Source organism: Pholcus phalangioides, unplaced genomic scaffold (genome assembly GCF_987345545.1).
Source record: "Pholcus phalangioides strain wild (caught in Gottingen) unplaced genomic scaffold, Ppha-v1.0 ptg000042l_1, whole genome shotgun sequence".
Taxonomy (NCBI): Eukaryota; Metazoa; Arthropoda; class Arachnida; order Araneae; family Pholcidae; genus Pholcus; species Pholcus phalangioides.
In genome coordinates, this window is record NW_028301628.1 from 33,387,923 (window position 1) to 33,413,034 (window position 25,112).

The 25,112-nt window shown below is 33.8% G+C and overlaps 2 protein-coding genes across 2 annotated transcripts in view; both read left to right on the forward strand.

Moving 5' to 3' along the window:
• Positions 1–1,211: 1,211 nt before the first annotated feature.
• The window catches only part of LOC149064924 (protein odr-4 homolog), a 41,677-nt gene continuing 17,776 nt past the window's right edge, over positions 1,212–25,112 (forward strand). The window contains exon 1 of the mRNA XM_089255513.1: positions 1,212–1,442. Coding sequence (XP_089111639.1) covers positions 1,347–1,442 — 96 coding nt within the window. The 5' untranslated portion in view covers positions 1,212–1,346. The remainder of the gene's footprint in view (positions 1,443–25,112) is intronic.
• On the forward strand, positions 1,863–2,816 carry LOC149064925 (SMAD family member 2-like). The gene has a single exon (XM_089255514.1). The coding sequence runs from the start codon at positions 1,982–1,984 to the stop codon at positions 2,687–2,689; it is 708 nt and encodes a 235-aa protein (XP_089111640.1). The 5' UTR covers positions 1,863–1,981; the 3' UTR covers positions 2,690–2,816.

The following is a 25,112-nucleotide window of genomic DNA, read 5'->3' on the forward strand; positions in this document are numbered from 1 at the left end:
AAGTACCCCTAAAAAATCTTTATTTCCGTATTTACCCTTTAAGCGGCAATGATGATATATTTGGCCTCCATAAAGCCTCTTATTTTAGCATTGAAGATCCTGGATATTTTGTAAAAGTTGATTTCTCAGTGAAAACTTTTCCCTGTGCCCCTTATTTTGCACCTGCTGAAAATCTGAAGGAACACCTAGTTCAATAAAAAAGATGGCACTTCACGGGGGAAGGTTGTGATTTCTTTATTGACGATTTTAAAAGCGATTCTGTTTCCGTTAGAAAGCAGTTGTTGGCGGTTGGTACAGTGACACCATCTGTTGTATACACATGTAAGTTGCGTTACCGATTGAACACACGCATGTGTCCTCATTTAATAAAAGTTTCTGAATCTGTAAATCCCTATAGTTCCCTGTTGCTGCAGTGGCACCATCTGTTGTTATACATGTGTACTTTGCGTGGCTTATTGGGCACAGAGCAGAGCTGGTGAAATTCTGCTGACAATGATGGGGACGGGTAGCGTTTTGCTGACAAGTTCAGGGGGTCAAAAATGGCTAAAAACTGCTGACGTAATACTTGAACGGCCACTTCTCTGTTTTAGTTGGGAAAAATTATTGTCCTGGCCGGTTTTATTGGTCAGATTTGTGGCGCCATCAGTTGGGGAAATTGACGTTGCTACTAAGTCTGTTATGGTCAGCACACGCATCCTCCTTTCTCAGTTTTCGGACTTCGTAACCCTAGTTTTGATTTTTGATGGTATAGAGGCGGCATCTGTTGCAAACCTTCTCAAATAACGTTTCCGAGGCTGCCTCTGCATGTTGTTGGTGCTGCCATCTATATTTTCATTTAACAGATCACAGAAAAATGTGTGTGTCCAGAATTTTTAGATTCTCCCATACAATTTAACTTTGTTTTTTTAACAAAAAAAAAAATCAAACTCATTTTCATATCATGTACAACCAAAAAGTAAAATGTGTTTACTTATCTTTGTAAAAGACTCTTCTCCCCACTCTATTTTTATAAAATTTACTCTTATAAAATTTTAATTATTTAAGATAAATCGGTACCGAATTTCCACGGATTCCTGGAAAATTAATTTTTTTATGCTTGATTAATTATATATATATATATATATATAATTTTTATTTTTATTTATTTATTTTTGTGCATACGCGTACAGAAGACGGGCGGAAAAACAACATCACAATAACCCACTTTACATTGGGTATTGAAAAATTCCATGATAATTTCATAGTCGCTCTTTCTCGTCAACGCCGATGAATGCATGAATATCGGTATTAGCCAGTGGCGTGAAAGTTTGTGTTGACATCAGTTTCTTCTCAACATAAGTTTTGTAATGGGTCGAATCATTGCGTTTGATATTGGTGTTAAAGGTATCTTGGATGAATTGTTGAGTAATCAAGGTTCCCAAACATGTTTGATCGTTGGCCAGGTTCGTTAACTCTTCCCCGTATATATATACACACATATTTATAAACTGAAATTATTGGTAGCAGCTGTGTCTCTAACATGGGAGGGTCGCTTGAAGTCATTCGTATACAAAGTATTCAAATTAACGTGACTATTTGAAAAAAAAAAACAAAAAAACTGTGTGTTTGATACATTAGAGCTCAATTAATGTTAGTCTTTTTTTTTTTAATGTGTTTAATGTCTCAAAAATACACACTTGAGTACTACTAAGTCTTTGAAGCTCAAGTAAATAAATAAATATATTTTTTGTGTAGTTTCTAGACTGCTGATGAATTTGAATCTTGGATGTGTTCGTCTTTGAAAAGTCACTTCATATAAATACCCTTCGATTGTAAAAGATTGGACATTATCTGCAGCTGCGACAGCTGTATTTAGTGTTAAATGGAAGTATCGATTTCAAAGATACCTCTGGACCATTATGAAATTTAAGAAATCGTTTCCAATGACCAGTGAGCTCTGTAATCTTCTTTCTCTGTAGTTATATACTTGGGAAAGGACAGCATGAGTGAAGACGGGGATAGCCAAGATCGTAATGCTTCTGACAGCAATATGGATGCTGTGCTCAGCTCGTCGCCAAGTCCACCTCTTGACTTTCAACCAGTGACGTATACGGAACCGGCTTTTTGGTGTTCGATATCCTACTACGAACTAAATACGCGTGTCGGCGAAACATTTCACGCATCTCAGCCGTCACTTACCGTGGACGGATTCACTGATCCTTCGAGCTCGGAGCGGTTCTGCCTTGGACTTCTGTCCAACGTGAACAGAAATGTTGTCGTCGAACAAACTCGGAGACATATAGGTCGGGGTGTCCGTCTCTATTACATCGGCGGTGAAGTGTTTGCAGAATGCCTGAGTGACAGCAGTATATTTGTTCAGTCGCCTAATTGTAACCAGCGGTACGGCTGGCATCCTGCTACCGTGTGTAAGATACCTCCTGGTTGTAATCTTAAAATATTCAACAATCAGGAATTTGCTGCGATGTTGGCGCATTCAGTTAGTCAAGGTTTCGAAGCGGTTTATCAGCTTACCAGGATGTGTACAATCAGAATGAGCTTTGTGAAAGGTTGGGGTGCTGAATATCGCCGTCAGACTGTCATGTCTACTCCTTGTTGGATAGAACTGCACTTGAATGGTCCTTTACAGTGGTTGGACAGGGTGCTCACTCAGATGGGGTCACCTCGAGTACCTTGCAGTTCCATGTCATAGTTTTGATCACACATTAATGAATGCATGATGTCAGAAGAAAAAAAGATTTTAGGTGCTTTTCAGGTCTGGAGGAAAATGGTTTTCCATCCTTTTTTTTTGTCCCATTATAAATGCATTAAAAGGTCATTTTCCGCAACTATCTGGCAAGAAACTTCAACCCTCTACAAGTTACAAGTACTGTCTGTGCTCATTTGTTCCAGACTCAGGAAGCTGGGCTAAAAGAGATCTATGCTACGCGATAAGTCCAGCAGCAGAGTTTTGGCATTCATTCATGTTCAGTTCATGCTTATTAATACACAATGAGCACCTGAGTGTTGATCTTAATGTATGTTCGATATCAAAACAGCATAATGCTTTAATAGAATTTTAATGAGAAAGTGTTGATTATTGATTTACAAGTACTATGATAATTTATACATATTTTCTATGTAGGAGCGCTTGCGGCATGTCGCATAAATCAAAAGACATATCCTCAAATATTTTGTATGAATTTAGCTGGATTATTCTCAAGTTATTTCCACCAGACCTGAATAGTGCATTGTGACCAGGGTTTCCCAAAGTGTTACGATTCATATTTCTTGTACAAAAATTGTCAAATCATTTCTTATTTTCTCGATCGTGTTTTGTATTATTCAAAATGGGCAAAAAGTCCTTAAAAACTTGTTTTTTCAAAAAAGGGGGGAAGAGAAATGATGTCAACAATATGCAGTTGATTCCGCCGTGTGAGTGATTTTTTATGGTGGAAAAGAAAATTTACTTATAATAAAATAGTCTTAAAAATCGCTAATAGATGGTGTTATTAGGAAAATACAGAAAGATACATGCAGTATAAAAACGTGTCAAATGATACCCCTCTAAAACTGAGCTCTACAAATCCCAGGTCATGGATATTTAAGATACACAAACTAAGTTAAGTTTACCTTATTTGTGACTTAATAAGTCCCAGATTGCCATGGCAACTAGAAAAAATTGGGCATTGTTGCTTAGAATTTTCTTCTATACAATTGATAAATTATAGTTTATGGGTAAATTTAAGCCAGTGTTTCTTAAACTCTTTCAGGCCATGGCTCATTTGAACCATATTATATTCTCATGACAAACATTCCCCCCCCCCCCCCCATCCAGGCGGCCTCTACTATCATCCAAGAGTGAGATACTTTCTACTTATTGAATTGGGTTGCATTGAAACTAAATTTATAGTGAACAAAAAATTGTAGAAATAAGCTGGATCTCTGGAATAGTATGCCAGGTACAGATTCAGAGGGTGGGTGATCATTCCTCTCTCAAGAGACGGATCCAACAAACCTACACAAGATCACCCTGGGTCTGCCCCTGTGGCTCTTTCCCTCCCTATCTCATCAGTAAGCCTTTTTTTTTGTAGGGGTTTTATGCATGGTCGTCTCAACAAAATGGGCGCCAGGGCTGCAACCTGGGGAAGCAGGTGGGTCTGATGCCTCAGGCACCAGATCAGAGGGGCGCAAATTGCATTACAAGGTGTGCCAAAATACGGGATTGCCCTAGCTGACAAATCATGTAGTGCAGCCCTCCCCAGAGCATAGTGATGTTCTGAGGCTCCATACCTAGCCTGAAGTAACAACTTACATACCCACACTCAAAAATCAAAATCATAATCCCAGATCTGACTATGGTGCCCCCCCCCCCCCCATGGATATGAAGCCCCTGGCCTAGCCCAAATGTATCCATGTGTTAAGATGGCCCTGGATCTATGAACAGCTCTGCTGGATTCTGAAAATGGGTACTTTTCTATCATATTTCATTTGAAGGCTTTATTTCTCCATAGCTTTCTGTGACACTCCCCCCCCCCTTATCACTTGTTATGGCTCCTCCCATCTGATTTTCCACCCATGGCCTCCCAGTACTGCAAGGGGGGCCATATGGCCCCAGGTAGAGAAACAATGGATTATGCCATTGTTTCTCAACCTCCGAGCCCTGACATTCATACTGCTCCCAGAATGATCAGCCATTTCATTTTTCAAATCTAATTTTCATTCATTTTCCATTGGTCGATCTTGTGTTTGATTGAGCCTTCCACTCACAAAAATTAATGAAACTGGGCCGCAGGCTTGCGAAGGTTGAGAACCACTGAATTAGGGTATATAAAATTTTCTGATTTTATGACAGTGCATCTTTTAACATAGGGTCCCGGAAAAGAAAACATTATTTAGACTATTTTTCTTGAGCAAATGACTATGTATATGTGACTTCAAAAACTGAAAATAATACTGGTGCCTAATTTTGCTTTTTTGTTTTTCAGTCCTGCTCAAAAATGATAATCATCTATGTATATAGTTTCTGTCAATAAGGGACACTGTGGAACTAGTTCATAGTTTTTCCCAAACCTTTTCATTCCATCGCCCCTTCAGAATTTTTCTCTCTCATTGCCCCCAACTCAAGTTAACCCATAGGATCCTTTAAGTCCATAGCTTCTATCATTCCCCTGGACCATTCCATCACCCACCAGGGGGTGATATTGCCCACTTTATGAAACATTTGACTAGTGGACTCAAATAGAGGTAATTTTCGTTTGCAGTTCTTTTAAAGGAACACAAATCAGGACATCTGTCCCTTAAATAGAGGAATTCCTTATTCAGAGGTTTGGCTAAATAATACTATTCTCCGGCTCTCAACATGTTTTAGATTGTTTTGCAATGAGCTCTTAGTTGACTGAAAATATTCTGAAGTAAAATTCTCATAATAGTCTTCTACACAAAAGAGTTCTTCCCTTAAAATTCTTACAGAAATTGTTCTGCGATGTAGGGTGCTGTTGTTGACATATTCTGCTTTGGAGACAACAGAGAAAAGAAAGAAACAAAAAAAAACATGACGAGCTAGCAGGTGAGAGAGACGGAAGAAAAAAAAGATTAAATAGATTGGTAAAAACTTAGACTAAACGCAGCCATGCCATCTACCTGCAGAGCCGCCGTTAAGAGTATGCGACTGGCGCAGTTGCACCAGCTTCTGTAGTTTGGGGAGCCCTGCACTAATAGAAGTGAAAAAATATATATATATATATATCAAATACATTTCTGTGCAGTAAACAAGGTGTCTGAGCTTTAACTGTTTGATTCTGGAATTTCATTAATTAATTTCTCATTAATTCTGGATTTTCCATCAATTCTGAATTGTCATAAATTTTGGGATTTTTTTTGCATTCATTAAATCAGAATTTTCATCAGTTTTGAAATTATTTCTTTCATTAATTAGAATTTTCTGCAATTCTTAAATGTCATTAATTCTGTAGTTTGGGGAGCCCTGCACTAATAGAAGTGAATAAAATATATAATATATATATATCAAATACATTTCTGTGCAGTAAACAAGGTGTCTGAGCTTTAACTGTTTGATTCTGGAATTTCATTAATTAATTTCTCATTAATTCTGGATTTTCCATCAATTCTGAATTGTCATAAATTTTGGGACTTTTTGGCGTTCATTAAATCAGAATTTTCATCAGTTTTGAAATTATTTCTTTCATTAATTAGAATTTTCTGCAATTCTAAAATGTCATTAATAAAAAATTTTCATTAAATTTCATGTTAATTGACATTGAGTAGATATTTTTCTGTATTTTCTTTGATAAATGCATGAATCTTAAGATGCCGATTCCCCTCCCATACAAAATATATAAATCGGGGCTATGAAGCCCCAAAATTATTTCGTATGACACAAGAGAAAGCTCATTGCTTTTTGGGGGCAAGGATAAATGAAATCAAAATGTACAAAAACTAAATTATTCACTGACCCTCGAGAATTCTTGTACATAACTTGTTTTTTGTGAAAGCAAAAGCCCGGTGACCAATTAAATTGAAGAAAAAGTCTATTTTGCTTTTTTTTTTCTCCTGTAATTTGGGGAATTCCAGAAATGTAGACAGGTAGACCAAATGTCATGATTGATTGTTTAAATTAGTTCTATTATACACAAGTGTAGGTTTTAGTTTTTCCTTCCCACTAATTGGGAACTTACACAAATCTTATGTTATAAGAGCCAATATTGAGGGCTTGACAAATCCCAGGTCTCAGTGGCACTTGGAAAATTTGTGCCGGCACGTAAAATTTTCCACATCTGATCGGAAAATTGGAGTTCAAGACTCTGTTTCCTTATAACATAATAAAGGGTTAACCCCTAAGTAATGAAAAATTATTTCACACTATTTTTCTCAAGTGGTGAAATAAATTATTCTTAGAAATTTTTTGCTGTTGTGCAATTCCTTTTTAGATTTGTCAAGCCCTGGCGTTATGTAAGAATTCATGATTTTTTTTCTTTTTAGCTAATTTGAAGAATATATATATATCTGCAATATTTATGTATATAAATTTATCATTTGTAAATTTAGAGAGGGTTCCACTTATTAATGCATATTTTGCAACACAGTGTTATAAACATGATTAAATGATGCATATCATGATGGATCTGGCCTTTATAAAACCTCTCTCATACAAGGTTAAACTATTGTTACACAACGATTTGGATGTTTTTCTTCTACAGTGAATTTCATGTTATTCTTTTCAAAAATTGCTGTAGCTTTGGCGGTTTTAGTTAGCAGGAGTCTGTCAGCCTTTTTTGTAGGGTCCTTCTACTATAAAAATAGTCTCTATTTTTGTGAAAATCATCCCCAATTTTCTAGAAATTTCAACAGTCTAGTTAGTTTTGTATGAAACAAACAAAATCTTATATTTATAGTTTCATTTATTTATGGTTTCAATAACTTTTATTTTGTAAAGGATCAAGAAAATAGACCTGAATTTCGGCTGGACAGATCCCTGGTTAATATGAAAGAAAAATACCCATTTCAATTGAAAAATACCCTATTATCAATTAGTTATTATAAATGTCTAAACATCCATTACTGAAATTAGTGCTTTGATGTCACTGCACTTCCAATCACAGTAGAGCCAGTGGCGCTTACACACAATTGACTTTAGGAGGGCACAAGAATTTTCTGCCAGAAAAATTTTTATTGAACCTGACCTTAAATTAACAGAAATAGATTGTTTAAAGGTATTTCCTTTCAATATATTTTTTCTAAAGACGTTTAAAAATATTTCAAACTCTTGATCGGGGCACAAGCCTTCTGCCCTGTGTACGCCTCTGAGTTAAGCATTGATGCAATAACTTTTTGGCTCCCATATCATGTCTTGCCCGGGATTACTTTTTACAAACCGTGTAAGAACAGCCTTTTTTTTTACCCCAAGCCAAATATTAGTGAAAAACTGATAAATTTACATTAATTTGAAAATTTTTGACCTCAAACATTTGAGATTTTATGGCATGGGTAGTGCAAACTTCAGCCCCCAAAGCAATTGGAAAAAAATTGAAACATTGATTCAAAGAAAACTTATGTCACCCTGCAGTTATGTCTTCTTGTCCTAAAAGTGATTTTTTTTTAAGTAGACACAATTTGAACAAAGCTTGTGATGTTTTGACCTTGCGTTCTTGGAAATGGAATGTTTAGCAGTGCCAAAGTCATGTCAAAAAGAGGCATACTTCTCTGTGATAGAGAGGGATAAAGAAATATGGTTGCATTTGACCTGTCTTGTATTAGACATTCCTGTATTTTCAATGAAGCTTACTCAAATTCATAATTTTAACTGAAATCATGCATTAAAATAATTTTTTAGGAAACACATATTTTCTGGATACAGGCAACGTGCTCTATTTCACGAACCTCCAATTTACAAACTAATCTTCTAGTCCCAAACAATATATCATACTGTTAAGCGTCCTTCTCATTTATTAACTATTTCTCATGTCTGTATGAGTCTGTAAAAATGAATGTTGACTGTATTATGCCGAAGTGAACTCTGGTCTTCGCTGAGACTCAAACCCTCTTACAAACTGAGCAAGCATGCTACCATCTACACCACTGGAGACACGACTCTTGCCTTCCTTATTTCACGCTATAGCGCATGAAATGAGGAAGAAAAATAATGAACAAGAATAATTTTTGTTCCTCATAAATTATGCTATGATGATTGTGACTCTAAATATAAATATTCATCCCAAATTTTTTCCATGTTCAACATTTTTTTTGTGAAATACATTTTAATTTTTTTCTGACTTGCAGTGGCCCTTTATTTCCCACATTTGACATTTTTTTTTTTTTTTGGCAAGAATTAATGATGTAAAGTAAAATAGGTATAGACTATGGTTATTATATATAGATTTTTAAACTTGGTGCCCTCATTATTTCAAAAATGTGTTGGTAGGAAAATTTAACTTGAGTCCACTTTATTGTTTTTTGAAAACATCAATATTATCTATAAGTTTTTAATTGACTTATTGTTAGATTAAATATTTCTTTGTACAAGTGATTTTTATAATAACTTTGGTTTATATACAATAGTAACAATTGTTGTCAAACATTTTTTTAAGCAGGAATTAAAAATCACTAAATTCTCTTTCAAAATGCCGTATATTTTTTAATGAAGTAGGCTTTCTTCCGATTTTCAGCAGGTGTAAACTAAGGAGTATAGGGAAGAGTGTTTTCATTGAGAAATCATTTTTACAAAATAGCTAGGCTTGTCGATTGCTAAAATAAGAAGCTTTTATAGAGGCTGCACATCATTGCCACTTAAAGGGCTAAGTTTCTTGATGATTTTAACAAACTCAAGGTAATTTTTAAAAAAAGACAGTCTTTCTAAAAACCTGAAGCATGGGGTTGAGTTCTCGTTAATTCTACTCTGTAAACATGATTGAATAATGAAATGATGGGGTATATTTTGAAAAAAGGGTTTTTTTCCTTTTATATCAATTGTGGATGTGTGTGTAAAGAAATTTATCTCACTTGAATTGTTAATAGTATGAAAATTTTTATAAACATATTCAAGTATGGGATCATTCAAGTATTACGTCAGCATCGAGGGGGGGGGGGGGAGAGGGGTTTTGGATTTGCTGACTTTGATGACAAGGGGGGGGGGGGTTTGAAAGTTGCTTACGTCATCAACCATCCTTTTTGAAGATATGAAATATTCTAAGCTGCTGACGAAACTTTGCTGACAGGGGGGGGGGGTCAAAAATAGCTAAAAATCTGCTTACATAATACTTGAATGGCCCCTATTCACTTTGTTTCTGAGTTCACTTTGGGAAACGTTGGACTATGTGAGAATGTGTTTTCTTGTTGTCCAAGAGTTGTTGAATTATAAATGCTGTTGCGATTGTTGTGAAATCCTCCGATGGGTAATGAATTGTTTAGCTACACAGTTGAAACTGACGATGTTTTATGCATGTTGTTGTTTGTGTGATATTTGATATAAAACTATATTTCATGTAGTTGAGTAGTTGCTTCCTTTTTACTGATTGCTTTGTTACTTTTTTTTTATTGCTGGATGCTTTTGGGAACATGAAGTAGAGCATATTGTTTTTCGGACATTCATTTATGTAATTTTGTTGTCATGCGTTGATGAAATCATTGACAGTTTCGATTGCTTTAATGAAATCATGATCTTTTAAATTGGATGGTGTAGTTTGGTACATATGTGTTTTATACGTAAACTTGTAATGTATATTATTTGATTATAGATTAATCAAAAGCTGGTCTTTTTATGCGACTTTGCATAGCGAAGATGTTATTATACAGACAGTGCTTAACTTTTGGACATTTTTACATGGCTCATTTTACATTCAGGTCATAGCTCATAATGGGTACTGTTTTGTGTTGCATTTCTTGGGTATTTTGGAAGTTGTTTTTTTCCTTCTCCCTCTTTTGCAAAATATTCTTTTTAACATTTATCAGGTTTGTGTTTAAATATTATCATGTTTCTTAAAATATGCACATTATTTGAGAGTTAGCATATTAGTATGAAAAATGATAAATGCTCCATGTGAATGAGCTTGTGTTGTTAAATTTTCCTGAAGCCAAATTTTACATGAATCTCATTCCTTAGATTTTTTGGATCTTTTCCGGTTATAATTTTTTTTTAAACTACTATCATATAGACTAGATATATTGCTTTTGTGAGTTTAAAAATAAATTTCCTTTCCTACCTATTTACTAAAATGGGCCATTGGATCTGTGGTTTTTCTTGTAGCGGAAAGTGAATAATTTCTTCTGTTATAATGCATTTAATGATAAGTTACACAAATGTACCATTTTCAGGCAAAGCAGAACATGTTTGTGAGAATTTTATTTGATACCTGAAAAAAAACACTTGTTTTTTTATTTCCTTATGTTTCATTGAGATGTCAATTAAAAGCATTCAGTAAAACTTGTTGGTTTTGTGATTTTTTTTTCTCTCTTCTCATTATTTTACACCTATCACACACATAGAAATGCTTTCTCAGGACTAAGTAATCCTTTAAGTGGCATGGATGAGATAAAAGTCTCTTTAAAAGTCATTTTTAGCATTGACATGCCCAGACTTTGTAAAGTTGATTTCTCAATGGAACACTGTCGCACATACTCCTTTATTTGTAACTGATGAAAATTGTAAGCAAGACTACTTTATTAAAAAATATATGACATTTTATAGGGATTTAGTGATTTCTGCTGTGCCGCTTGAAGGGTTAATATGTGCCACCATCTTGTTGTCACCATTCTTTTTTATTTTCATGAGGGTGGAGTGATAACTTTTCAACAACTAATGTCAAAACATGACACTTAGCCATGGAATATATTTGAAACTATATTATGTCCAAAAGTTTAAGACTGCCTGTATTTTAACCACTTACAAGTAATTTTTTCTTTCAACGTTCTTAGTTACTTTGTAAAATATATTCAGTTATCCTCAAAACAATTTTACTTCTTTAGTTTGCTAATTGATTACTTTTCATATGCTGATATTTATATGGAGGTTGATCATAGAGATGGATTTTTTTTCCCCAGATTAAATTATTTTTAAAATTTTTGCTAACTGTAATGGTTACAATCTCAACTGAAGGTTTTGAAATGTGACAATAATATCTTATATGCGTAAAATGATGCTATCTGCTGAAAAACAAAGCATTGAGTAGTAACATTTCGACGCCTAAAAAACATTTAGCAATGTCTGTAGAAGCCAGAATGATTTCGTTTATCACTTCTTGAAATGAAAGCAGATTAAGTTATAGAAAAATACATTTATATAGACTTTGTGTGCCTGTTTGTGCTTACTCAACTGATAAGTGCATAAAATGATTGCTGATTCATAATATGGAAAATATTAAAATTTAAAAAAAGTAAAAATTTATCTTAATAAAATTTTTATGCCTATATAAAAAAATATCACTGCTTTTGACGACTGCAAATGTACTGGCCTACGCAAAGGGAGGGATGGGGGTTTGAGTGGGTGTCACCCCACCCCAGTTAAGATTATGGGGATATTTTTTGTCAGAAAAAACAAAAAAGAAGGGAATCTCCCAAGAAAATTGTGCTTACCCTACTGTGGACAAGTCACACATGGTTTAAATGTTGAAAACTCAATAGATTTTTTATTTTATTAAATCTAAAAAAACACACACACTGAAAGCAAGTTGCAGGTTTTTTCTGTAAATAAATCTGAATGCACTGAAATTTCATTTTTACTAGCTGAGTATTGATTATCTTGAATAAGACAAAGAAAAGGAAATCATCGCAGTCGGGTAAATTATCTCAGACTGCTAACTGCATCTCAGAGTACCATCTCTTTCAAAAAGGGGAGGAATCTATGATTTGCATAGGTCAGATTGTATTAAACTTTGTCATACGCTTTCCTCTCCCTTCTCAGAAAATGTCTTTCCACATTGCCCGTTCCTCCCTTCACAAGAAAACGCACAGAGTCTTATATCAGTAGACTCTATTACCCCCTGGTTCACATGGAATGGATATCACTCACTTTGAAAAACACTGTTATAGATAGACAGCAGAGGTGTGTCATCACACTTTGATTATACAGTGGTGCTGAGTTTCTAAGGTACTCGGCTTATGATCAAAAACACATTTGCTAACAATGGTCCAAATTTTCAGATAGCCTTTTTCATACTGTAGTACAGGGCTCGCAAAAAATCTAGGTGTCAGAAAAATTTTTTAGGCATTAAAAAAACTTCCCGAAGAAATAGGCTCAAAATTTTTGAATTCCCCTTTTGGCTTTTTCAGGGCATTTCTCTTTCATGTTGGCAGATATGCTGCTATAAATTCCAAATATTTTGTGCTGCTCTCAGCCTGCAATTTAGCAACTATACAGAGAAAATTTTAGGTGCCAATACCAATTTTTTATTTGCTTGTCCAGCTCTGCTGTAGTGTGTACACATTTGTATCGCTGTCAAAAATATAGTAAGTCTTAGTTATATCATGTATTGATAAGAAAAAAAGCTTGACATAGCAAAAGTGTGGCGTAACCGATCAACTTTATCATGATATTGGTTAAAGACCTGTTAAGCATCTTTGAGATGCTTTTGTTGATTAATCAATAATGAATGAATTCTCCATAGAACATGAATGATGGCTTGTTTATCAGTAATGCAGTCAAATTCTTAAAGCTCTTTTAGGTGAGATTAAAAGTTCAACCCCATGTTAAATTTTTTTAATGTTAGTGTTTCAACTTGTAAATAAATCTATGCTGCATAAATTCTGAAAACACTTATTTTTTCTCAGTCCCTGTTCCATTAATGACTTGTATATTATCTTCCAGAAATTATGATACATTGATTTTCTTTTATACAGTGGCATCTCAAAATGTCGTGACTTGTGAGAGTAATCCAAGTTAACAGTATTAACTAAATATGCTTCAACTTATGAGCAAAACTCATTCTTTTTCAAAAAGTTGACGCCAAAAGGGATTTTTGGACTCTACTCTGTGCTATATTTGCTGTAAAAGCAAAACTTGTTTTATTCTCTGCATAGAATTTTAATAATAGAATTTATGAATACAATCCCTATTCTGCATAACTTATGCTAATTGATTTTATATATGGGTCATTCCATTTCAAATCACCCGGCAAAATGCCAAAATGACACCCATAGTCTCAGATTTCAATGATTTTTTTTTATTTGTTGCATTTACCATCCTTATTAACTGTGTGAAATATTATTTGCATATCTCTAAAACTTTTTGAAAAAAAAAAATGTTGAAATTTATCAAAAACTGATGCAGATGACTTTTCCGAGGCTCAATTTTTAAGCGGCATTGTTTGAGAAAATAAATCATAACTTTTTCAATTTTCAATATATTCATGTGAAATTTTCACTAAAGTGTTCACAAAAGCATACAGAATACGAATAAAAATAATTCATACACTTACATTTGAAATTTACATGCAAAAAAATTATGTAAACTTTGTTTTTGTGGAAGAAAAAATTCAATTTTTCAAACGTATTTTTAGACCAGAGGCACAGCAGTTACCAAAACAACTTTTATTTTAAATTTCTCCTAAATATATGGAGTAAAATACTGGAGAAAAAAAATAATGGTTTTTTGACCGTTAATATGTTTATTCTGGCTCGCAGCGCAAAATTCATCGAAATAAGACTGGATCGTTCCGATTTCAAATCATTCAACTAGATACTGAAATGCAACCCATCATCCCGGATTCCAATTATTATTTTTTATTAATTGCTTCTACCATGCTTGTTGACCATGCAAAGTTTCATGTACATATCTCAATAACTTTTTGAGAAAAAAAAATGTTTTCTAACCTCACGAATGACGTCTCTTAGGCTAACCCCATTCAAGCAATATTATTTGTGAAAATATATCATAACTTTGCAGATTTTCGATATATTCAAATGAAATTTCCACTAAAACGCTCACAAAAAATGTAGATTATGACTAGGAAAGAAAATTTAAACCTTTGCATTAAAAAATTAGATTGCAAAAAAATCGGTGAAATTTAATTTTTGATTCTTTTTATAATAAAAACACAATGGCTCTTCTTTGCTTTTTCATTTACAAAAGCTCTCCTGCACAGCATATTCAGTGGCATTGAACTCTTCAGATTTTTTTTCCTTGTTCCCCTTTCTTAAAGCAAGGGCCAGAGTTAAAAATTGCAGTTTTCCCCTTGTGATGGTTAAATTGAGTCTTATTTCTAATTAACTTTATCAAAATAATCATATTGGCTTTCTGTTTAATATCTTCATTAAGTGTGCTTTGAGATTCATTTTCTGGTAATTCTTCTAAAACTTTACAAACATTTGATTTTAATGTGTTGCAAGCAGATTCAACTTTTCTTTTGGCATTGTTTGACTGGCACTGTGGAGCTACTCTATGAAGTTTAATTGATGACTCTTCTATGTTCTGTAGAGATGAATTTATTTCTTCAAGTGCTTCTTGTTTAATAATTTGCCTTTTTTTCAAGTTACTTCTCTACGTTACTATCACTGTTCATCTCTTCACAGTATTCAGTTTCTTCACCTAATTTATTGTTGTTTATATTCACTGTTCCTACAGGCATGGCATATTTTTAGTCCTGGAATTGATTTTGTACAACCATTTATTTCATTTATACATGAAAAATACAAGTTTACTATCCTTAAACCTTTTTTTATTTTTTCTTATGACATTTTAAAGGATTAAAGCATGCTTTCGGATACATTTCATACTTTGAGAAAAAAGCTCTATGACACACAGTAGATAAATCTTCAGAACTTGCTCCACTCCTCAATATTGATGTCTGATGGGTCCAATGATGTAATGGGTAACAGATTTTACACTTTTGCATAACACTTTTTATGACAGTCAGATACAGTTTTTTTCCCAACACTATAAATTTCAGTGTCTTTTCTGACATTTTACTTTGAATTCAAAAATGATCATATAAAATATTTAGCTCAAATGGAAATTGTGTTATAAGAAAAATTTGCTAACCCTGGAGTAGGCTACTTTATGGAGCACATTTTCTGTCTTCAGCAAGATCATAATTGAGACTTCAATCATTTGATCCAGGGGGGGGGGCAGTTTAGTTCTAACACTTTTGTTTTAGTCTTCCCAATGAAGCAGCAGCAATTACTCTATCACCTGCTGGGATGATAAAGTCTTATAATTAAATAAGACACCAGCTGCCCTCTGAAGGACAAAAACCATTGTGCCATAGTTTATATCTTCACAGAAGCTATTATTTTTTACAATCGTCATCACAACAAGAAACATCACATCTTATACATCACCACCAGGCATTACATACATTAGGTTTTCAATTCTACTCTCTTCCATCTGCCTCAGCTACAGCAATTAGGTTGTAGCTGATAATTATTTCATTCTTTGTGATTTAATGCCTCATATTCTGGCTTTTTATCAGCAATTTTAAATTATTTCTTGGGAAAAATATATATAGACTTGTGTTAAATATTATAATGTAGATTTTTTTTCACACAAGTATAACCATTTCATATTTATCATATACATTAAATATATGTTTATTAAAATATATGCTGTAAAAATCAAAGTAATTAAAAAAAATTTAACACTGTTGTGGTAAAATAACTTTATAATTAAGCATGTTGAAAAACTTCAAAAATACATCTATATATATGATTAATATTATCTGGGTTTATCAAATACAAAATAATTCTTTATGCAAAAATATATCAGATTGCAAAAGTTCATCTTTGTTGCATCATAAGAAATATTTATACATCAATTAAAAGTGAAATTAATTATTTGGAATTTTAACACTTCTAAGAATCTGAACATGAAGGTTTAAATTGAAAAATTATTTTATTCACCCAAAACCTTTTTTTTTTCACCAACTCCCATTTGACACATTACATTAACATTTCTAATTATTTCATGAATTCATTTAATCCTAGAATTTTAAAATTTATTAATTGTTTTGAATTATTGGGCATTAACTACTCATGAAACTTAATTTAGTGAATACTGTAATAAATGTATAAGCGTACATGAAAAATAAAATATAAATTTCTTTTTACTAAGCATGAATCATATTAAGTCAAAATGTACAAATATAATTAATGTAGGCATATAAGTACATTGTGTTTTGTTACTCAAATGTATTAACTGTCAAAATAATTTTTATTTTTCTACAGTCTTCTTAATATATTAATAGGATTAAATTAAAAAAAGAATTGAAAATTCATGCTGTGCATCCAAAAAAAAGTGTTTAAAAAATTGTGTTAAAAATAAAAAAAATTAAAAAAGTAAATTTAAATGACTTTTTTCCTCTAAGGTTTACATTTTGTCTATTCATAATCTGCATTTTTCTGTGAGCATTTTAGTGGAAATTTCATTTGAATATATTGAAAATCTGCAAAGTTATGATATATTTTCACAAATAATATTGCTTGAATGGGGTTAGCCTAAGAGACGTCATTCGTGAGGTTAGAAAACTTTTTTTTTTCTCAAAAAGTTATTGAGATATGTACATGAAACTTTGCATGGTCAACAAGCATGGTAGAAGCAATTAATAAAAAATAATAATTGGAATCCGGGATGATGGGTTGCATTTCAGTATCTAGTTGAATGATTTGAAATCGGAACGATCCAGTCTTATTTCGATGAATTTTGCGTTGCGAGCCAGAATAAACATATTAACGGTCAAAAAACCATTATTTTTTTTCTCCAGTATTTTACTTCATATATTTAGGAGAAATTTAAAATAAAAGTTGTTTTGGTAACTGCTGTGCCTCTGGTCTAAAAATATGTTTGAAAAATTTTATTTTTTCTAACGAAAAATTCCACAAAAACAAAGTTTACATAATTTTTTTGCATGTAAATTTCAAATGTAAGTGTATGAATTATTTTTATTCGTATTCTGTATGCTTTTGTGAACACTTTAGTGAAAATTTCGCTTGAATATATTGAAAATTGAAAAAGTTATGATTTATTTTCTCAAACAATGCCGCTTAAAAATTGAGCCTCGGAAAAGTCACCTGCATCAGTTTTTGATAAATTTCAACATTTTTTTTCTCAAAAAGTTTTAGAGATATGCAAATAATATTTCACACAGTTAATAAGGATGGTAAATGCAACAAATAAAAAAAAAATCATTGAAATCTGAGACTATGGGTGTCATGGCTGGGTGATTTGACATGGAATGACCCATATACAAGTTTTGTTATGGGAATAGGCTATGAAATGAATTAAATGCAGGGCTCCCACTTGTCCTGCTTTTTAGCAAATTGTCCTACTTTCTAGTTTTTGTCCTACTTTTCCTATTTTTTTACCAAATCCTATCAATGAAATTTGTGTAATTGAGGAGGGAAAATCGTTGATAAATTTGCCAAATATATTATAAATGTTGTAGATTCCAATTAATGATTCTGCCAAAGCAGAAATTGTAATGTATTTCAGATTATATGAGGGTTCAACAAGTAGAGTAGTCATTAGAAACTTCTGTCTGGATGGAAAAAATAATTTTGTATTTACTAATTCACATGGTCTTAGACAATAGCTATCATTTATCATTCAAAATTATGGTGTATATTTTGTGTATTGGTGAAACAGCAGTTTGCATAACAAAGCAGTTGGACACATAAGGCCTATTCTAGGTTTAGTGATTCTGATACAAATACGACGCCACAACAGGCAAAATGCCCAATGAGGTGGCTGAGAAAAAGATGCCCGTAACAAATATGGATGTCATGCAACCCAATTAAAAATGTTTGATTAATTGATGATACCCAATAGCATTTAATTGTAATTCAAACATTTTGCACTGCTTTTGGTAGTGGTCTCGAAGTAGCGTCATTCTTAAAAAACTTCATCGAGGAAGAGAGACTTTGGAAGACTCCTCGAAAAAAAGAATGTAGTATACAGGTATATTGTGGGGAGAGAGAAAAGAATTATAGGCTATGTGGTTACTAGTATGCTGTTTTGGCCCAAAATTGTTTTTGTTACTAAGTCATTTCTGTCATTTGCTGTGGCTCGAGTCAATTTTATAGGGGTACTAAAATAGTGTTATGATTTTTTTTTTAGTTTTTGTAAAAATAAAAACAGGGATTTTTGTATATTATGCTCAGTGGGTGGGAACTCTGCGCCAAAACTAATATCTTGCGCCATCCTGCTCCAATAGCGTATTTTCGTATTTTTCTGCGCCAGATTGCGAATTTTGCTTCAGTATGCCCGGAATTTCGGAAAGAATGCCAAAAAAATTTTGTGCCTGCTAGCCACGAAACGATTCTTTCTTGAGAAGAGCGTGTTTTATTCCACTATACTTAAACTATCGCCATATTTAAACTATCTGGCTTTCCATCGCGAAATCCAGATATTGTCCGTGATCGTGGAACTGAAGATGGTTTGCAATGTCTTTCAGCTTTAAAGTCCAAATGCGAGTCAGTTTCCGTTTTAAAAAAAAAGTCACCACTGGAAGCAGCAGAAATTACTGTAGTCGATCGTCATTGTGTTAAATCCCAATGTTTCGTGAAAAAAAAATTTCATTCCGGGAGTAAAAAGCACATGTCCGCCGAATTACGAATGTTAATTTAGAAACTTTGCCTAATAACGAGTGTCAGATCGCCAATATCGCCAGATAATGAGTGCTGAATCGCCAAACATCGTGTTGATTCTTCAGAAATTCTCTCCCATTTTGCAACAATTTCTTTCCAAGTATAAAAAAATTGAAAACTTATAAAATTTTTTTAGCTCATTTGAAGTGCTGCTGTTCAAGGCAGCAAATAATGCCCTCAGTAAGCAAAAATCATCTTAAATAGACGGGTGCAAAAAAATTTTACAGCCGCTCTTTCAAACAAGGTGTCAAAAGCCTAAAACACTAAAAACAAAAATCAAGCTGACGAAAAGGTGTTTGATAACAAAAGACAGTGTAGTTTTATTTTGAAAAGAGTTGAGGGTGAACGAAAATATTCTTGTTAATTTCACTGTTCCAATTTATAAATATCTGCTCCAAATCCTGAATTTACTGCTCCAAATCCTGAATTTTGCTGCTCTGAAATGGACTTTGTCACTTCCCACCCCTGTATGCTATAATTATGTTGCCTGGGGGCATCCCCTCCTACTTTTTCCAATTTTGAGTGGGAACCCTGTAAATGGATCATAATTTTAAATGGGAATGTTTATTTAAAGATACGATTTTATCATGATACGAGTAACTTTCAATTATGAATTATAAACTTTTGAGTCAAATAACTAGTTATTGTTTTCATGTAAACAGAAAATGTTTACCATAAAAAATTTGATCCAGAAAAATATCGAAAATCATTTGATCTGAGGATTATTACTCCTACTTCACCATAAATGCACCTCTTACACATTCTTAACAGAATTTCTAACGAATCAGCACTTGCTGGAATGTGTGTTTCTAATGTATTTATGTTGTCTAGTTGCGCTTGTTTCGTGTTTGTGCTGCCATCTGTCTTCCATTTTCTGAAGTAAAGATGAAAATGCTTGAATTTTCATGTTATGTTAGTATCGTGTTCTAGGTATGCCTGCCCTCTGTCGAGAGACTTTTTCAAATGAGTGCTTGGCTCGCATCCATCCCTTGAAGCTGGAAAATTGCATAAAAACAACTTCAGCCGACCACCACTGTGCCGTCAATGGGGTTTGAGCTTGGATCCTCAGGACGAGAGTCCAGCACGATGCCCACATAACCACACAGCAGCTCTGATGATTTCTAAAACAGCTAATTTGCTTATAACATGTAGGGCAGTGACAAAATGGGGGAGGGAGGAAGTGTTCCATTAGTTGATACCATCAAGCTTAATCCTTGCCATGTATTTTTCAACAGATCCAAATCTCTTATTAACATATTCTAAAAGTATAGATAAATTAACAATACAGCAATACCCTGAATCTACACAACACTTGGGACAGATCATACCAACCAAAAGCAGTCCAGGCTGATCACCTATCAGCACCTTTGGTAGGTAGGACTGACAAAAGCCACATAAGTTAGGGTACAGATGCCATACAAGCCTTGGAATTCAATTTCTAAATATACTGTAAAAAAATTTCATTTTTAACTGGGGGGGGGGGGAAGGCTCCAAAAAATCATTGTAGTTTCATTATGTATGGTATATTAATTATATGACAGTAATTGCTACCATCTCTGCAGTAATCCTGCCAAAATGCTCAAATTTGAGGGATATGCATTTTTCTATGAAAAATCATGTAATTCGGAATATTCCTGTGATAACTCCTTTATAGTGATACCTTTATCTGGTCCCTTGAGAATCGTTACATAGATGTTTCACATCGTTACATAGATGTTTCACATCGTTACATAGATGTTTAAATAAACAATTCTGAAATATAAGCAAAGAATACAAGAATACTCCCCCTCACCATTTATCCAAAGCTCCTCATATATTGTGATGCAGAAAATTTTAAAATTTGAATGGATGTTTAAAAATGACAAAATGGTGTGTTCCTCAGATTAGGCTTTGCAACGAGTTTCAGAGCTGCTGTGCAGTAGGTATCACACTGGACTCACATTTGAGCACGCGGGTCCAAACCTTTTTGGTGGCTGAAGTTGGTTTTCTGCAATGATCTCTGATTTGAAAAAGTCTCTCTACAGAGAGCAGGTGCGCAGACAATGAATAGGATACTTAAATTACATGAAAATTCAGGCATTTGTGATTTCAAAAGACAGGTTGCAGCACCAGTATAGCACAAAACGAGCATAATTCTAACATCATAAAACACCTTAGCCTTTTGTATATATACGTGCACACACGTTCCAGCATGTGTCAATTCATTAGAAATTTCTTAGAGAAATTGAGATGGTTTTTTCTCAATCCAATACATCAAGAAAATATACCTTTTCTGAATATTATGCAAGGTGAACTCGGAAAGAAAAGTCATCTGGATTTGCTAGAGTTAAGGCAGGCTACTAATGCTTCTACTTTTGTGCTTTACACCACATTACATGAAATAAGAAAGGCAGGTTCATGTTTCCAGTGGTGTATATGGTAACTCATTTGCCTGGTTTGCAAAAGCACCTTGATTGGCTTCCTATCAGAGACCATATGACTTTCCCTTCTGAGTTCATTTCGACAAAATATCTAGGAAAGGTCTATTTCCTTCTTAGAGGAGTTTTTTTTTTTAGTTGCATATTCAGTTAATTAATAGTAAGTTCTAAAAGTCTCTTCAAATACAGAGATAACGAATTCATTAAACAATGTTAAGGATCCCCCAATCCCTAGAGTATATCTTGTAGCATCTACAAGTGTACAAGTGTGGGGGGGGGGGGAAGGGAAGCTGACAGCTCTAACACAGAATCAGACCAATTTTTTTCAAATTATTATTATTAGCACAATGTATTTATTAGTAGATCAACAAAAGATCCTCAAAATTCCTGGCCTCTTTATGCATGACTGCGCAAAATGTAGAAGGGAAAATCTGCTAAAATATGGAAGGAAAGATCCATATCAGTAGGGGAATCACATGTATATTATAAGAACTCTGCTAATGCAGTGAAAGCAGACTAACCAATGATCAGTTATCATGCAAAATATATTGATTATTATTGTCATTGTTATCAATTAGAAAGGTCAACAAACATCTCATCAATGTGTTAAGAGCTCGTATTTTCTGAATGCCCATCTACATGAAAGTAATTGGATTCTTTAGAAAGTAATTAAATGAATGCACCAGGCTTTTGCTTTTCATCTTTTTTTCTTTTATGGCCATGTACAAATCGGTTTTGACTGCAGTGCCACAGCCTTCTGCCATAGAAGATCCTGGTGGTGTGTGACATTAGTCTCTTCGATGTGCTGACTGAAAATAAATCCTTGTGAGTGCAAGTTTTGTTGCTTGTCTCATAAATCATTATAATGTGCCAACCCGTTCACATTATACGAGAGCTTACCAAATCTTGAGTAGTTTCTTGCAAAAGTGTTGTAAGATTGTACTGAAGCAGCCAGTGTCAATACAAGATCATTGAAAATGAGGCCCATTAAACTTTTCTTTATGGGCATTGGTCAGGGTTGCTGCTTATCAGCAATGTATCCGAAGTCTATTGATAACCAAGGTCATTATAAACACCAAAGCTGAATATGCTGAAAACTGAGATGTACGTTCCAAAGCAATTAATGCTGCAGCAGAACAATCTCGGGAATAAATTCAGTAAGAACGTAGAAAACATTGTGGGAATCTTTACTGCCACTACTGAACCACATATGCACCTCATCCATATTCCTCTACGGAACTTCTATTGAATTGGTACATGCTGGAATGTGCATGTAGGTGTTGTGAACCTAACGTGATGTTTGTTTCTGTGTAACGAATAATTATATGTAGTGCTGTCATCTGCCATCAATTTTTCTAATTATGATTAAAGTGTAATGATTGAATAATTGTGTCATTGTATCAGAATCTTTACTGCAGAACGTTTTCAGGATTATAAACAAGTTTAAATGATTTGAATATATGCTTTATACGATTACAACTAATAAGAGGCAATTTCTTTATGGCTCTGAAACGATTGACAGATTGAATGGTTCATAGTGGGGTGGTATCCTTTTGTTTGAGAACCCTATCTTTCCAAGGGTATGTCCAGCATCATAAATCCAATAGTTGTACTTCAATAAGCATAAAATATTGAATCAATAATGGCTAGAATATCCAAAAAAATTACACAATTTCTTATCAACTTAACGATTATCTATTCAAAGATTATCCTTGAATGGGCCAGATTGTCTCAGAGTTTCTGCACTTATGATATACAAGTGATACCTCAGATAAAAAAGGTAATTCATTCCGGAATCATGTTCTGCAGCCGAAATTTTTGTTTTTTCTGGAAACATGATTTCCCATAGGTTTTTATGGAAAATCATTTCATACATTCCAGCTTCTGCCCAAAATTTGAAGATACACTTTTTAAAACACCAAAAGATGCCGTAAAAAAGACACAAACTGGTTGAAGGCTAAAGTAAAAAGCTTCAAAATTGGATAAATGAGAATCTACAAGAAGATGAAACAGGCTGGACACCTTTCTATTTTTCAGTATGCACACAATCAACGCCAGCTTTAGTCTACTAAAGCAAAGCTTGTGTTGACACAAACCCAATCGAGTTCGTAGGTGTCCTCATCCATATGTGATTTGATTAGCTCATTTCTGTGTCTGATAGATGCTGATGAGAAAGATAATCTAGAAGTTCCAGACTGTTCAGCATGATACTAATAGTCTTGCACTGAAAGAGCACGTGCTCTGAAAACATAGGTTTTTTTTTCAATGCATTTTCTATTAGCTGAATACTTTATTTTACAGGAAATGTTCAAAGAATTTCATAAAGAGAAGTGTAGATACATCTGGAAAAAAAATTCTGAGGTTGACATTATTTAATTGAGCTCTAGTGACAGGAATTCTGATAATGATTGGGGCATGAAAATTCAGTTCGTGCATTCATATCAATGAAAATGTTTTTCAGCCATATCCGTATTCGTTAGCTGAGACAAAAAAATAATAAAAAAATCTTTGTAAGCTTAAGCATCACTGTATAATGTGTTTAATGGAGTTAATAAGAAGAAATTGTGTAATTTCTTGCTGCCATGGTCTTTTTGATCATCTGGCTCATGAGAACATTTCTGAAAAATTGTGATGGTTTAATGTTATATAATTCCCCCCTCATGTCAGAAGCACAGATGTGCAATATCCTTGGGGAAAAAAGAATGTGGAAATAACATTTGAATGTTTACTCCATGGGAGTTCTTTTCGTAAAATGTTGTGTATCATGTGTTTCAATAGGCATACACATTCACGTTTCAGACAAAAGTTAGATATCAAAATAATGTTATCTCATTATAGATTTACATGATTTTCACGCTAATTTTGGAACAGTATAAAATTACTTTTGCTTCGCTGTTGTTGCAGAGATTATTAAGATTTGTGTTCGTGTTCATTTGTACAGCCAGCGATGCCACTCTATTATAAATCTCCTTTCCCATACCTCTTAGAGACCCAAAAGATTTATAACACAGGTTAGGGAAGTGCATTGCATTGTTTTTCTAAAAATTATTGGGGAGCCCCAGCCCCCTTACAGAATTTATTTGAGCTTTCTAATGGCCTCAGCCCTTAGGTTCCTACACCTATGGCTAAAGGGCTTCCTAAACAGTCAAATCCTGTTGTAGCAAACTCCAAGATAACTGGAGAAATCACTTCGTTATAACGAAATTTCATTATAAAGCAATTTCAGGTTTTTGTAGTGTTTCCATAAGTGTTCCCAAAAGTGTTAAAAAAGTATTCCCAAAAAATCTGGGGGATTAGAAAAGTGTTCATTAAAACTAGATTTTTTTTTTTTGTTATAACAGTATTCGTTAAAACAAAATTTGACTGTATTATTATGCCGCCTCTTGCCCTGGTATTATTTTCTCACCACTCCCTGCATATAGTAAGGCTGTCCCTGACTTGAGTGAAAATATTTCATTTCATACCGTGCACCGCCCAGGCTCTATCGACCATTGTCATAGTTTGCAAATTGGGGTGTGAACCACTGCTCTAAAATATCAAGAAAAAATGCCACTTTAAAATCTGGGTTTGACATATCACATGAGAATTTAGGTAATAACAAAACTTTTTAGAAGCCAGACATTTTTTGTT

Coding starts and splice junctions, on each gene's coding strand:
- LOC149064925 (XM_089255514.1), top strand. CDS start 1,982: ATGAGTGAAGACGGGGATAGCCAAGATCGTAATGCTTCTGACAGCAAT.